Genomic DNA, 15,871 nt, shown 5'->3' on the forward strand with positions numbered 1-15,871 from the left:
ATAAAATCAGCATTTCAAGAACAGAGTAGAACCGGTAGGAGACAACGGGAAATAGTTTCCTGATATGGAATCAGCATTTCAAGAACAGAGTACAACTGGTAAGAAATAGCGGGTAATAGTTTCCTGATATCAGGCACGTAGCCAAGGGGTGGGTCCGGGAGATTTGCCCCCCCTTCGGAACCAGAAATGTAAAAAAAAATAAGGAAGAATGAAACAAATAAACGAGAAAAAGAAACATCAGCGTTAAAAATATAAAGCTACAGCAAGCGTTAGGTTACTCTTTCTTATGAGGAGCTTTGTGTGGAGAAAACTGGGGGGGATCAAATTGAAAATGGATATTATTGTAATGGAGCATTCAGAATTCCATCTAGGTCCATGCTAATCCTATGGACTTCAAATGACGATCGATAAACCGGTTCGATCAGATAAACTCTCAGAACTTAAAAAACTCGGAAGATTATATTTTTTCAATACTTTTTGTTATATTCTTTTACTCGAGATTCTTCATAGTTCGTTATTAAAATACTAACATATCCTCATTTTATTGTCCTTAGAAACCAATATGGATATGTTGCCAGTAAAATAGTTTAGATTGATCGAGCCCTTGGTGTGTAACCAGAATATCTCATGTCATGCCTCCCCCTTCCTCATTACGAAATCCTGGTTAAACGAGCCAATATATGTTTCCAGTAAACTAATTCAGAATGATCGAGCCCCTGGTGTGATAACCGCAGTATTTCGTCACGGACCCCCTTTTAATGAAATCCTGGCTACGTGCCTCCTGATATGGAATCAGCATTTCAAGAACAGAGTAAAACCGGTAAGAGACAGCGGGAAATAGTTTTCTGATATGGAATCAGCATTTCAAGAACAGAGTAGAACCGGTAAGAGGCAGCGGGAAATAGTTTTCTGATATGGAATCAGCATTTCAAGAACAGAGTAGAACCGGTAAGAGACAGCGGGAAATAGTTTCCTGATATGAAATTAGCAATTCAAGAACAAAGTAGAACCGGTAAGAGGCAGCGGGAAATAGTTTTCTGATATGGAATCAGCATTTTAAGAACAGAGTAGAACCGGTAAGAGGCAGCGGGAAATAGTTTCCTGATATGGAATCAGCATTTCAAGAACAGAGTAGAACCGGTAAGAGGCAGCGGGAAATAGTTTCCTGATATGGAATCAGCATTTCAAGAACAAAGTAGAACCGGTAAGAGACAGCGGGAAATAGTTTCCTGATATGGAATCAGCATTTCAAGAACAGAGTAGAACCGGTAAGAGGCAGCGGGAAATAGTTTCCTGATATGGAATCAGCATTTCAAGAACAAAGTAGAACCGGTAAGAGACAGCGGGAAATAGTTTTCTGATATGGAATCAGCATTTTAAGAACAGAGTAGAACCGGTAAGAGACAGCGGGAAATAGTTTCCTGATATAGAATCAGCATTTCAAGAACAGAGTAGAACCGGTAAGAGGCAGCGGGAAATAGTTTTCTGATATGGAATCAGCATTTCAAGAACAGAGTAGAACCGGTAAGAGACAGCGGGAAATAGTTTCCTGATATGAAATTAGCAATTCAAGAACAAAGTAGAACCGGTAAGACAGCGGGAAATAGTTTTCTGATATGGAATCAGCATTTTAAGAACAGAGTAGAACCGGTAAGAGACAGCGGGAAATAGTTTTCTGATATGGAATCAGCATTTCAAGAACAGAGTAGAACCGGTAAGAGACAGCGGGAAATAGTTTTCTGATATGGAATCAGCATTTCAAGAACAGAGTTGAGTTGAGTTGATTTTAGTTTAGCGTCCCTTTCAGCAGCGAGGCTATATAAGACGTGGACCTACTGATTAACGTGGAATCCGAACCACATGAGCTCCCGCCGGGAAATTTCAAGAACAGAGTAGAACCGGTAAGAGGCAGCGGGAAATAGTTTTCTGATATGGAATCAGCATTTCAAGAACAGAGTAGAACCGGTAAGAGACAGCGGGAAATAGTTTTCTGATATGGAATCAGCATTTCTAGAACAGAGTAGAACCGGTAAGAGACAGCGGGAAATAGTTTTCTGATATGGAATCAGCATTTCAAGAACAGAGTAGAACCGGTAAGAGACAGCGGGAAATAGTTTTCTGATATGGAATCAGCATTTCAAGAACAGGTACCATCTTCGTCGTTATTCCTTTCTTGCAGTCGGAAGTGGTAGAAATATTCTATTTCCGGTTTGAATGTTAACCTCAATAGAGCAAAAACTGCAAAAGATAAAGGAAACGTTTTTTGATATTGAGAAATCTAAGAACAGATAGTCTCTCCACTATGAACCCTCTACTGAATGACAAATTAACTACAACTTCTTGTTTCAATCTTGATTCCCATTGAGCAAAAAACTGGAGCAGACACCGTGAAATACATATTTTTAAAAATATGAATTGACTGTTCTATAAGTAGCTCGAATTTCGGCTTCTTTCCCTCTATTGAAACCTGAAGTTGTAGAAATACACTCACGCTCGTAACTTAAGGTTAATTCAGAAAATGAAGAAAGCCGAAAACATGCAGTTCAAAGAAAACATAATCTCCAAATGCACACTATAGTACAATAAGAGAAAGAAACGAAATCATACATGTAGCATATCCACAGAGCAGGCCCGCAACCAGACACAGAAGTTTGGGGGGCATGAATAAGATAGGGGGGCCAAGTTATTAAAAATTCTCTTACAAATATCTAAATTGTGATTTTTGTACTTATAATTGCATTTTGTATTGAGGTCTGGAGGGGCCATGAAAAGTTTAGGGGGGCCATGGAGGCCTGGTTGCGGGCCTGCCACAGGGAGTGGCAAAATTATTGTTTCAAAATGTTTGAACACAAAACATGATGTCAGTATAGAATGTAATGTCCACGCATATCGAGGCAAGCACGACAATGTGCTGGCATACCCCGGATTAGGTTATAGAGCAGTTACTTTTGTGGTATAGCATACCATTATTGCACTAGTGCCTGTCAGAACTCGGAAGCGTTTGTAAGGAGGGGAGTGAAGGACGAGTAAGAATACGACGACCAAGAGCGTTCCACGCGTGCTTAATCGGATTGTGGTCGCGTGATCTCGCAGGTCACGGCATTCGCCGAATATCTTTGTTTCTAGGTACTCTTCCACGATGGCAGCTTGATGTGGCCTTGCATTCTTGTCCATCAGTATGAAATCAGGATCAACAGTACCTTGAAAAATGTGAACATAATCTTACCTAGGTACAAAATGATATCCCGGTATATCTGGCCTGTTACAGTATCTCTGAAGAAGACATGAATGGCTGTACATGCACTCATCCAAGCCCCACATCAAAACACCACCATCTGCATACGAGTCTCTTTCAAGAAAAATTCAGGGTGGTATACCTTGTCCCTGATTTCCTTCAGATGCTGGAACTACACGTATCAAGCTGAAGACTAAACCGGGACTCGTCTATAAATAGCACCTGGGGCCGCTGTCCCATTGTCCATTCACTGTATTGTCGACACAAGACGTTATGGTCTTCTTGGTGGATACTGCTCAATGGAATGCAAAATTCAGAGCTTCGAGTGAATAAACCACTACTGTTCAACCATCTGTTCACTTGTGTCTGGATACAACTGTTCTACTAGTAGGAGCAAGGTCTCATGCAAAGACTCTTTTTACGTCTGCAGGCACTTAAGATAACGGTCTTTGTTTAGCTTTGTACATGGTTGATGTCCTCAGCCGTAGCGCTGGGTCAAGTTTCTCGTGTATTGGAATCGTGCCATATTCACGAGGTGACACTTTGTGGAACATACACCTTCCGCGTCATGATTTGCTGTGTTTCGCGTGTCTCCAGTCGCCCTATTATTCTGCCTCTCGTTACGTCATCAATATGAGTTTGTTGAGCCATTGCCCTTACACAACCATTCTCGAAGAACTCCAAACGTTCTTTTGACAATGCCTACTGAATAGCACATTCGTCCTGTTACGTTATTCGTCTGATTACAACAATACCACTCATCGGGTCTCGACCACTGATACGGTATCCTGAAGTAATATTACGGTTCATCGAGTACATCGTACGTTTCTCTGTGCATTTTTCGGAATTATCCTGTTATGAGCATCAGTGTATGTTTGTTGCGGTTTTAATATAGATTTTTGTAGAGCAAAAATGGCACGAGAGAGCAAAAAAAAAATAATAAATAAATAAATAAATAAATAAATAAATAAAATAAAATAAAATAAATAAATAAAAATAAAAATAAAAAATAAAATAAAATGAAATAAATAAATAAAAATAAAAATAAAAATAAAAATAAAAATAAAAATAAAAAATAAAATAAAATAAAATAAAATAAATAAAATAAAATAAAATAAAAGTTTTTCTATACTAATTCAGAATCTTAAGAGTAAATTTCAACTGCCCCTTATCTGCTTATCGAAACCGAAAATCATAAACCTATCACTTCTGCCCAAAGTGTTGGACTCTTCTAGTTCGGAAGTTTTCCGTGGTTTCAGAATGTGAAATGAAACTTACTTTCTTATTTTTATCTATTAACTTTAAGGAATTTCGATTTACAAAACTCCTCGTATAATTGAATCGATGATTGATGAAAGGATCTAAGTCCAATTTGTGTAGCTTTGAGATACTAAAGAAAAGCTGTTTATATTCAGGCCTGCACTTTTCTTGCAATTGACCAATAGTTCAATGTCGCGTTTACACCTTTTTAACACTTTCTATACTTGCTCTTCCTATACACAAGTTGTGTATATGCCTACAGAAATGGAAAAGTTCATAAACCAAATTTCAAAAATAAAAAATTGGTGTGACTTAGGTCCTTTCTGTCCATCTGTCTGTCCGGAAAACAAAAAATCTCAAGAGCTACTTGATTGATGTCCGTAAATTTTGTCCAGAACATAGTAGATCACAAGGTAGGAATCGAAATGAATTTCTTGAGTTTTACGTCCCACAGTTATGTCAGCGAGGCTAAAGGAGACGATGAAGATGAGAAATGAATGAAATGGTGGAATGAAGAAAGTGGGAGGAAACGAAAGAACCCCGAGGGAACCCACGCACACGGTGTTTGTCCACCACAAAGTTCACTTGGCGAGAGCAGGATTTGAACCCGGGACCCCATGCACCAGAGGTGAACGCTCTACCACTAAGCCACCGCGGCCCCAAGGTAGGAATCGAGTTCGTTGATAGATGTGCTGTTGAAACCGGAAGTGGTACCAATCAACCATTTCCGGTTTTTTACGTTGATTAGTATAGAGCAAAACAGGAATAGATAGCAAAAGCTGTTTCTAGCAATCGATTAAGTGTCTCAAGAATACATTTCATCTCCATCCTTAACTCCCTACTGAAACCGGAAGTGGTAGAAATCTACTACAACTTCCGGCATCAATAGCGATCTGCATAGAGCAAATCAGATAACAGGTAGGAGCAGTCTTTTGTGGAAAGGAATCGATTTACCTTTCTAGGAATAGGTATATCACCTTCTCTCTTAGCCCTCTATTCTAACTAGGGATGGCCAGAACCGGTTCCTAGTGGAACCAGTTTTCGGATTTGAACGGATCCGGTTCCAGAAGATCCGGTTCCGGAACCGGTTTTCCGGATCCAGGTCTAGAACCGGGTTTTCGGATCCAGGTCCGGAACCGGTTCTGAAAACCGGATCTCCGAGAACCGGTTCCACGCGGAACCGGTTCCGCCGGAACCGGAATTTTGTGGCCATCCCTAATTCTAACCGAGAGTAGTAGAAATCAACCATTTCCTTTCTTTAACGTTTATCGCTATAAAATGAGAAAAGGTAATGAATAACACGAAGCAATTTTCTGTAATTAAAAATGGTAAAAGATAGCATAAAGCAGTTTTCTGCAAGCTAAAAATGTAATAAATAATAAGAAGCAGTTTTCTGCAATTAAAAAAGATAATAAACAGCAAGAAGCAGTTTTCTTCAATTAAAAAAGGTAATAGATGCAAGAACCAGTTTTATGCAATTAAAAAAGACAGTAGATAGCAAGAACCAGTTTTATGCAATTAAAAAAGGTAATAGATAGCAAGAAGCGTTTTCTGCAATTAAAATAGGTAATAGATAGCAAGAAACATTTTGTGTAATTAAAAAGGGTAATAGATCCCAAGTAGTAGTTTTCTGCAATTAAAAAGGTAGCAAGAACCAGTTTTATGCAATTAAAAAAAGTAGTAGATAGTAAGAACCAGTTTTATGCAATTAAAAAAGGTAATAGATAGCAAAAAGGGTTTTTCTGCAATTAAAATAGGTAATAGATAGCAAGAAACATTTTGTGTAATTAAAAAGGGTAATAGATCCCAAGTAGTAGTTTTCTGCAATTAAAAAGGTAGCAAGAACCAGTTTTATGCAATTAAAAAAAGTAGTAGATAGTAAGAACCAGTTTTATGCAATTAAAAAAGGTAATAGATAGCAAAAAGGGTTTTTCTGCAATTAAAATATTTAATAGATAGCAAGAAACATTTTGTGTAATTAAAAAGGGTAATAGATCCCAAGTAGTAGTTTTCTGCAATTAAAAAGGTAGCAAGAACCAGTTTTATGCAATTAAAAAAAGTAGTAGATAGTAAGAACCAGTTTTATGCAATTAAAAAAGGTAATAGATAACAAAAAGCGTTTTTCTGCAATTAAAATAGGTAATAGATAGCAAGAAACATTTTGTGTAATTAAAAAGGGTAATAGATCCCAAGTAGTAGTTTTCTGCAATTAAAAAGGTAGCAAGAACCAGTTTTATGCAATTAAAAACAGTAGTAGATAGTAAGAACCAGTTTTATGCAATTAAAAAAGGTAATAGATAGCAAAAAGCGTTTTTCTGCAATTAAAGTAGGTAATAGATAGCAAGAAACATTTTGTGTAATTAAAAAGGGTAATAGATCCCAAGTAGTAGTTTTCTGCAATTAAAAAGGTAGCAAGAACCAGTTTTATGCAATTAAAAAAAGTAGTAGATAGTAAGAACCAGTTTTATGTAATTAAAAGAGGTAATATAAAGCAAGAAGCGTTTTCTGCAATTAAAATAGGTAATAGATAGAAGAAACAGTTTTGTGTAATAAAAAAGGTAATAGATAGCAAGAAGTGTTTTCTGCAATTAAAATATTTAATAGATAGCAAGAAACAGTTTTCTGCAATCAATTAAGCGTCGTAATATATATTTTTTATATCCAGCCTAATCTCTCTACTAAAACCAGAAGTAGTATTCTGTTTTCAATATTAATTGAGAAAACATTATGCCATATAAACCAAACTTCTTCACGTAGTGTCCACGTGACACTGTTACTTGGGAAAGTTACAAGGGAGCATCCATATTATATAAATGGTCTGGTTTGTTATATATAAAATGTTTTAAATTAACAAAACCTATCTATAATTTAATTTGTATATTAGAAACCACGAAATCTTTGTAAGCTTGTACAGTCAGCAAGAAAAGTTCTTTTCGGCTGGTAAAATTTATTTTGAAAACAACTTTGGTATGGCTAGAACGTACAAAAAATTACATTCTTTTTAATTTACTGAAAACTCTACTCAAATTCCATTATGACTTTTTTTTCGCGACACTAATTTTATCAAACGAAAAGCACTCTTGTCTCTGACTGTACAATATGAAGTCATTTCACATGGCCATTCATCAGGTATTTATGAAAAACAAAATGATATTCCATAACCCCATTTCCTTTAATGTTGCTGTATAAAAATATTTAATATATTTCTAATTGTGGATGAACAAGAGTTGACTTGATTAAATTTACATCGATAATTACTTATGATGATGTTTAATTTATATTATCGTTATTAAGAAATTTGCCTTTACCCATTCTATTCATTTTCAGGTACATGGGAGGTATTGTACTGTGCTTAGTGATTTGAGGGATGAACTGGCAGCAACTGAGAGAGAGGTTTGTTAGCTTAATAAAAGTGGCATAGTTTAAATTTAACAATAGTTAAACCGATCGTATCTTCAAATTAATATACTGTATCTCATCATACACTTCTGCCATAAACACATTCCATTATCATAGATATCATGATACTAGAAAACTACTAGTTAGGTAAGTTGTTCAAAGTCGACTGTTTTGTTTTATCGTGGTAAACCCTCTGTAAGGGTTTCAGGAAACCTTTCTTGTAATATATTTTTTTTCCACAGTAATTCTTCTGCCATCACATTTCTGTTAAAAACCTTCTTCCTTGTTCATTTGTTTTACCTTCGTCTGTGTTATCTAGACTTTCCTTCCTCTTATTTTCTTCAACCCTGCTCTGTAATGTGCACTGCTTTTCTATTCGTTTACTATTCGCAGTACTCTTATTACATTGAAACCTATCTATGTTGGCCACCATCAATTCCATTGAAAATTGGCCAACTTACAGAAAATAAGTATGATTGGTTTATTTTTAGAATAGGAATTCCAATATTAGTTGATTGTAAAATTTTAATAAGTAATGGCATGACAGCTACTTTTAAATAATGTATATAAAGTAATCATAATATACAGTACTAGAAGAAATAACTACAGTATATTTAATATACGTACTTTTCTCTTCCTGAAAACTAGTCTGGTACACTGAATTATTCGGATTGAAAACACTAACACAAACAACCATAAAATAGAAACATAGGTACGCAGTTGAAATTGATCTTATAGCACAGTGAGTTATTGAAATTGAAAACAAGAATAGCAAAATTATAAATTGAACAATTTGTATGCAGTTAATATGACTTGTAATGTTGTTTCTACCTTGTAACTATCTTTTGTTAATGAGCTACAAGTGTTTCCCTCGAAGCAAAAGATGTTTTGAGAAAATCTATCTCAAAACCTCCGCTACCTTTCGACAAGTCGTCAGGTGCTAATAGTTGACAATTGAGATGGTTAGCTTTAACCGTGAGAATTTTGCTAAATTATTAAAGCTCCCCACTGATCTAAGGAGCCGATATAGCTAATGATGGTTTTGCCAAAACAGAGAGGGCAAACAAATATGTGGAACCATTTCCTGAAGTCCTGTATGTGTTTTTTTCTGATTTACATCATCCTTCACCACCCTTTTATCAGGGTAGTGTTCTGACCATTAACTTGCAAGAACAAATTGTGGAAATCCATGCTTCTTTGTAGCCAGTCACAAATACAGAACATCTACCTCTCATGTGGGAATACGAAAGAATTAAGAAAAATAACAAAGCAGTATTTTGCGTGGCCAATATAACACAGGTAAATTTATCATTATCATCATAGAATAAACATTGCTTCAATGCGACCAACTTTCAAGATAGACAGGTGGCCAACTTACAGAGTAATAAGTAACGAATGTGCTACGGGAAAATACAGGTTTAACACGAATCAGGCCAACATGAGCAGGTGGCCAAGTTGACAGGTTTTACTGTACTTCCTTTGCTACCTGATCATGCGAAGTTTAATGTGTTCCATTCTATGCATTCCACATTTGAATGCTTCTCTTGGAATTTTCGTTAAGGGACAATTTCTTACTTCTTGAGTTTCAACTTTTCAATATCCACTTCTTATTCTCTAGATCTTCTACCTTAAGTCGATAATCAAATTCTACCAAGATATAGCTCCTGGTATATCCAAAGCAATCTTTATTAACTTCCTTTTCTACGTTCAGATGTCTGCGTCTAATACAGATATGTAATTTTTATTCTAGAAGATGTGAGAAAGATTATTCCAGTGGAAGATACCGTGCATACGGAAAAGCATGTTTCAGATGCTCAGGTTGGGACAATTTTGCCGAGACATGGGCGCGGAATGAAGTAGGTGATGGAGAACAAATACGAAGAAACTTATACAATGTATACACACATAGCTTTCATAACTTTTAAGGTTACCAAACAATAACAGAATACGGAATACTCTTTGACAAACAACGTTCGATATGTCTCATGTCCTCTTTTATTTCTCAACACATTTTTCAAGAAATCTACTTCGGTCAACATAACATTATGACTAGAGCAAATGTTGGCTTCAGGACTCTTGAAACGATTCCGATATATTTTCTAAATCATAACGTTGATTTCTTCGGCCATCTATATATTTCTGTAGGATTTCTATTTATATTGTTCTTACTTGTTAGTTGTAAGTGTTAGTTCTTTACTTGTTGGTATGTACGTCTTTATCACCGATTTTATTTCCCTTTAACATCTTAATACTATCATCAACGAATTCTATTATCACTGTCTTATCTTCAAACGATTCTCACATTCCATACTCTTTCTCATGACTCACTAAATCATTCAATGTCTTTCGCTCTGAAATTCCCTATCGCGTCTTCCTCTAACTACACACATTCTTGATTATTTTGTTTCATGTCTTCTAAATGAGATTCTCTAATTTCCCTAAAAAAAAAACTACTTATCAGTACGTACTTACATGTTCCTATCTTGATGCTTTGCACTTGATTGTCTTTTTCTTCCAGCTGTCTTCCTTACATCGTTACTTTCTCATCCAATAATCTTTCCCCAACACATTCCTTGCCTGGAGATCCGAATAGGGTTATATTTTAGTCCCAAAGTATTTTGACCTGCATATTTTTTTCTTTCTTTCGTGGCAAACTAGAGATAAAAGTGTGCTAGTTCCCCTATGTTTTCCACACTGTAGTATTCCAACCGTTAAAGTCATTCTGATCACACTGGGACTAATGTCCAAACTGATTTCTGCCAACTTTGACTACTGGAAGAAATACTGCCTTCTCTCAGGGCAGGGACGTCCGCAGGGGGTGGGTCCTGGGGGTCCGGACCCCCTCCCCGAAATTTCGACTTTCGTATAAATTTAGCCTAATTTTATGGGCAATTTTAAGAATTTTAATATAAAATACCCTGATATTGAGTTTGGACCCCCCGAAATAAATTCCTGCTTACGCTACTGTCTCAGGGTCTGTTTATTTGGTTATTCCATTTAGACTAATTTAGACTGGTAGTCAACTACCCCTGGTAAAATCAAAATGTCACTGATGTACGCAATCCTCTCCACCCGACACAAGAGTGTAAAGGTGATGCCTATTCGGACAGAATGGAGTATCTGTTCCGATACAATGTTTAATCATTGTGAATAAATACTATGCAATGTTGATAGCAAATGTAGCTTTATTATGACCAACTGAACACACAAGATTAAGTGAATCACGTCTTTGTTATTTTATAACTTACGGTGTTTATATTGTGTGCTAATTATTGTTATTTATTTCAGTGTAAAAATCTTCGTGAACAAGTTAAGTGTTTATCTGCACGTCGTGAGGATCTTCATACAGAAGTGTTGAGAGTAAGTACCTTATAAAACAGTGCTATTTTCAGTTTGATTTTTGTCAGTCCAATACAAGTAATATTCCCGATTTAAAATACATGTAACTCACATGTCTCCTCATGGCCGAGTGGTTAACGCAGGCTACCTGCAAGTCAAGAATTGAGGCTGTCTCGTCTCAAAGAGAAGGTGTTGTTTCATCTCGTAAACTATATCTGTTTCTATTGGCTCGCCTCGTGGACAACCCTTGTTTCTGTGCGCGTCTCTAAATTCAATTCGTTGTGGTAGCACTCGAGCTTCGAATACGAACCCGAGGATTGATTCGGACATCACTTTAAAGTAGGTCTTGTGTCATAGCCTCGGTGTTGGAAACATACACTAAACTCTAATTAGTGCAAAATGATGTAGTAATTCATTGGAATTAAATTTCTCTCTATAACATCATATAAATTATCTTTTGATTTTTTTTTAAATGTGTACACAGTTTGTCCAGAAAGTAGTAGGACTGATTTTTTAAAAAAATATTCAAAATTTTGACACATCGACTTAATAGTTTTCAAAATATGCCCTATCTGCATCAACACAGCGTTTCCAGCGACTCTGCTAATCAGTGAAGGCTCCCTGGAACGCAGAAACTGGAATACTCTTCAGCTCTCTCGTTACGGCCTCTTGAATGGCCTGAACCAAACCGTGGTGCAGTTCTTTAATGACTCTTTTCAGTCATGGTATGAGGAAGAAGTCTGTAGGAGCGACATCTGGGCTGTAGAGTAGCTGGAGAAGCCGTGTGATTCCATGTTTGGTCAGGAAATCCATGACAACAAAGGTGGCGTGACTTGGCGCATTGTTGTGATGAAGTTTCCATGATCCAGCGATTGCTGGACGGGCACAAGAGACTCGTTTTCTGAGTCTTTCACGTACTTCCACGTAGAATATAGCATTCACAGTCTGACTAGCTGGTACAAACTCGTTGTAATCCACCCTTTTGCAGTCAAAGAAGATGATCAACATCAATTTCATTTTCAACTTGCTCATGCGGGCTTTTTTCAGGTGAGATGTGGCGGGGGTTTGCCATTCAGAGCTTTGGCGCTTTACCCAGTCTCTCTCGCAGTTTTACGCAGCTTAACCGAAAACTTCACTGCGTAACGCTTCTCTAATAAACGATTCATTATGGATATGACAAGTCACCTTGAAAGAAGTTCATCTTAAAATGGATCTACACTTCGTTAAGGCTTGGAGGCGACTGGTGCGCTAGTAGCTAAGACACACCACCACTCAACAAGTACAGTAACATCCCCCTCACTCAAGGGCGCCCATCATGGGGGACAAGGTGTGGCGCTCGCCCCTAGAGGAAATTGTACTTCGGAATTTCGAAAACCCAATAGAACTTTTAGAATAGTTACAGCAAAATTTGAACCTATATTTGAAATATCGCTTTTTCTTGCCCCCTTGGAAACCACAACATGGGCGCCCTTGTCCTCACTCACGCTGTTCTGGCGGGAAAAAATCAGTCTACTACTTTCTGGATAAACCTTGTATTAGTTCATGTATGACACGCTCAACGAAAAGAAAAACCAAAAAGTTTGCTTGACGATGTGAAAAGTGTTTTCCACATAACAGTTGTTGAATGTGAACCCCCTTTCTTGTTCGACACACATACAACCTATAGTAAACTCCTACTTTACACTCAGAATTCGAATCAACGAGAGGATAAGGTCATTTTCTCTTCCTCTTGTCAAATAATTTTCCCCGGTTCATCAAATAAGAATTTCTTTCCTGCCAGGGAAATATTTCCTCCATTTTGTATATAACACAGTGAAAAAAAAAGAGACGTAGGTATATTTGTAGAGGTTTCCCTCCTAAAGTAACTTCCCCATGTCGTAAGCGTCGGTGGACCACCGATGGGCAACTAGCGACATCTCGCCAAAAATTGGCAGCCCAGCAATGACCCCACTTCTGTTTTGAAAATTATACCACCAGCGGCAGAGGCGCTACAAAACGCCAATGAACCACAAAATTACTTCCCTAAAATATATTAAATCGCCTATCTGCGTTATTTGTTTACATTAAGATTAATCCCGGGGTGGGTGCGAACCACAAACCTTATGATTCGCGTGTTCTTCTGACCTCGCCACGGTGATAAAGAAAACCTCGCTTGTAGAGGGATAAATCGTTGATTTAAAAAAAAAAAATCAGTGTTTCTTTAACTGTGTATATTCGACGATAACAGTTTGGGATCACATAAAATGCGTTCGCCATGTAATTTTATAACAAAATGACGCGCGTCTATTTACTTTCTTTCATAGTTCCCCTATATTCACTTCAAAATTATCGGCTACAGTTGCCATCTAAATTCATACAATTATACACACTAATCTCAAAAATTTTCACTTCATGATGTAAAGGCAGAGCTTACTCTTGACCCCCCGAGATCATCTTGGGAACAATTCGTCAGGAAAAAATAATATATAATAATAACCGCATGCTCATTACTGGTGATAATTCGTGTTGGTCCCTTCGCGATTCTCCGCGATGAATCGAAGGAGTGAGGACTAAAATGAAATCCTCTCTGCTATGCGGTGGTAACATCAACACCCCGACTCTAGATATTTGTTTCGACTCGACAAAATCTTGCTGCCAGTACCACACTAGCGGCAGCCCTTCGAGGCGTCGCTATATTGACGATCGACATTTACCGGCAAGTGGCCACTTGATGTTGGCGACGTTTACGGCATGGGGTTGCTCCGAACCTTGCCTTACATATTGAAGGATATCACAATCGATTGATGTAATACCAGATGTACTATGATGGATAGTAAGGATGGTCTGCACAGAGATTTTATTTTTAACACTATCCCATAAAATAAAAAAAACAAGTGAGTTTCGTTTAAGTGAATCTACGATAAACTTCCAAATTATATGAATTCAATACTCAAACTAGAAATACAACATATATAATGTAGGATAAAACCATGGTTCGACCAGGAATACATTAAACTAGCAGAGAAGAGAAAACAGGCAAAATTACGTTGGCTACAAAATCCGAATGAAATAACTACACAAAATTTCGTAGACATCAGGCGGGAAACTTCAGAAACTTTTAGAACAAAGAAACGCGATTTTTTGAAAGCTAAAATTAGGGAACTTGAAGATAATAGTAAAAATAAAAACATTCAAGACATGTATAAGGGGATCTCACGAATTTAAGAAAGGCTATCAACCTCGTGCTTATATATTAAAGAAAGCTGACGGAACAGTTCTCACTGATACGGATAGCATCTTAAATAGATGGAAAAATTTCTATGACGATTTGCTGAACACGCAGCCAAAACTAATGTGCGTGGAGAAAAGGAGATACACACCGCAGAACCGTATATCCCAGAACCCAACCGAATATTACAGAACTTGGAATACCGAGAAAGCTAATTAGATTAATTAAGATATGTTTAAATGAATCCCAAAGTAAAGTCCGGGTAGGAAAAATTTTGTCCACTAGCTTTCACGTCGAAAATGGCCGGAAGCAAGGAGATGCGTTGTCGCCATTATTATTCAACTTTGTTCTAGAATACGCTATAAGGAAAATCAAAGATAGCAACCAGAGCCTAGAGTTGAACGGTATTCACCAGGTTATGGCATATGCTGATTATCTAAATTTAATAGGGGATGACAGGAGAAAAATAGAAATTAATGCAGAGATCTTATTAAACGCTTGCGGGGACATGGGTTTAGAAGTAAATAGAGAGAAAAGTAAATACATGGAAGTTCGTGAGGATCGTAATACGACAAATTATGGATGCGTTAAAATATCAAACACGCTAATACTTTCGATAAAGTGGATACTTTCAAATATCTAGGATCAATATTAACAGACGAAAACCATATTCACGAAGAAATTAAACATCGGCTAAAAGCAGGGAATTCGTGTTATTATTCAGTTCAAAATCTCTTGTCGTCGCGAATTCTGTCGACGAATTTGAAGCATAAAATATATAAAATGATACTCATGCCTGTTGTTCTGTATGGTTGCGAAACATGGTCGCTTACTCTGATGGAAGAACATAGACCGAAAGTATTTGAGAATAAGATCCTGAGATGAATATTCGGATCCAAGAGGAACAGGAATGGGGAATGGTGGATACTTCATAACGAGGAACTACATAAGTTATACGGTTTACCCAACATTGTTAGGGTCATCAAGTCTTGGAGGCTTAGGTAGGCAGGTCATGTAAGATGGAAGAAATTAGAAACGTTTTCAAAGTCTTGGCTGGAAGACCAATCAGAAAACGACCATTAGGCGCAGATGGGAGGACAATATTAAGATAGATCTCGCAGATATAGGAATACAAAATAGAAGTTGGATCCAATTGGCTAAGGATAGAAGTCAGTGGAGAGCTTTTGTGAACGCGGCATTGAACCTCCGGGTTCCATAAGCCATAGAGTTAGTTAATAGTTAGTTAGTTATAACTTCGACTGCAATAGGGGGATAAGGCCAAAGAAAGGATCATTGTGGTTTTATATATATATATCTTCTTTTTATTACTAAGTTTCAAGTTTCAATGTCGAATTCAAGCCTTTCTGCATCAGCGTGCCTGTTCAAAATGTAATATTATTTCTGATATGTTATTCAGAAGATGGGAGAAA

General features: G+C 37.1%; 1 protein-coding gene across 2 annotated transcripts in view; it reads left to right on the forward strand.

Annotated features, from left to right (window-relative positions):
• LOC145685776 (uncharacterized) overlaps nucleotides 1-15,871 on the forward strand; it is a 100,521-nt gene that overhangs the window by 57,934 nt on the left and 26,716 nt on the right. For both annotated transcript variants that reach the window (XM_081758300.1, XM_081758299.1), the window contains exons 6-7: nucleotides 7,823-7,888; nucleotides 11,183-11,254. In XM_081758300.1, the coding sequence (XP_081614426.1) occupies nucleotides 7,823-7,888; nucleotides 11,183-11,254 (138 nt within the window). The remainder of the gene's footprint in view (nucleotides 1-7,822; nucleotides 7,889-11,182; nucleotides 11,255-15,871) is intronic.

Source organism: Thermobia domestica, chromosome 5 (genome assembly GCF_964235325.1).
Source record: "Thermobia domestica chromosome 5, izTheDome1.hap1.1, whole genome shotgun sequence".
In the NCBI taxonomy this organism is placed as follows: Eukaryota; Metazoa; Arthropoda; class Insecta; order Zygentoma; family Lepismatidae; genus Thermobia; species Thermobia domestica.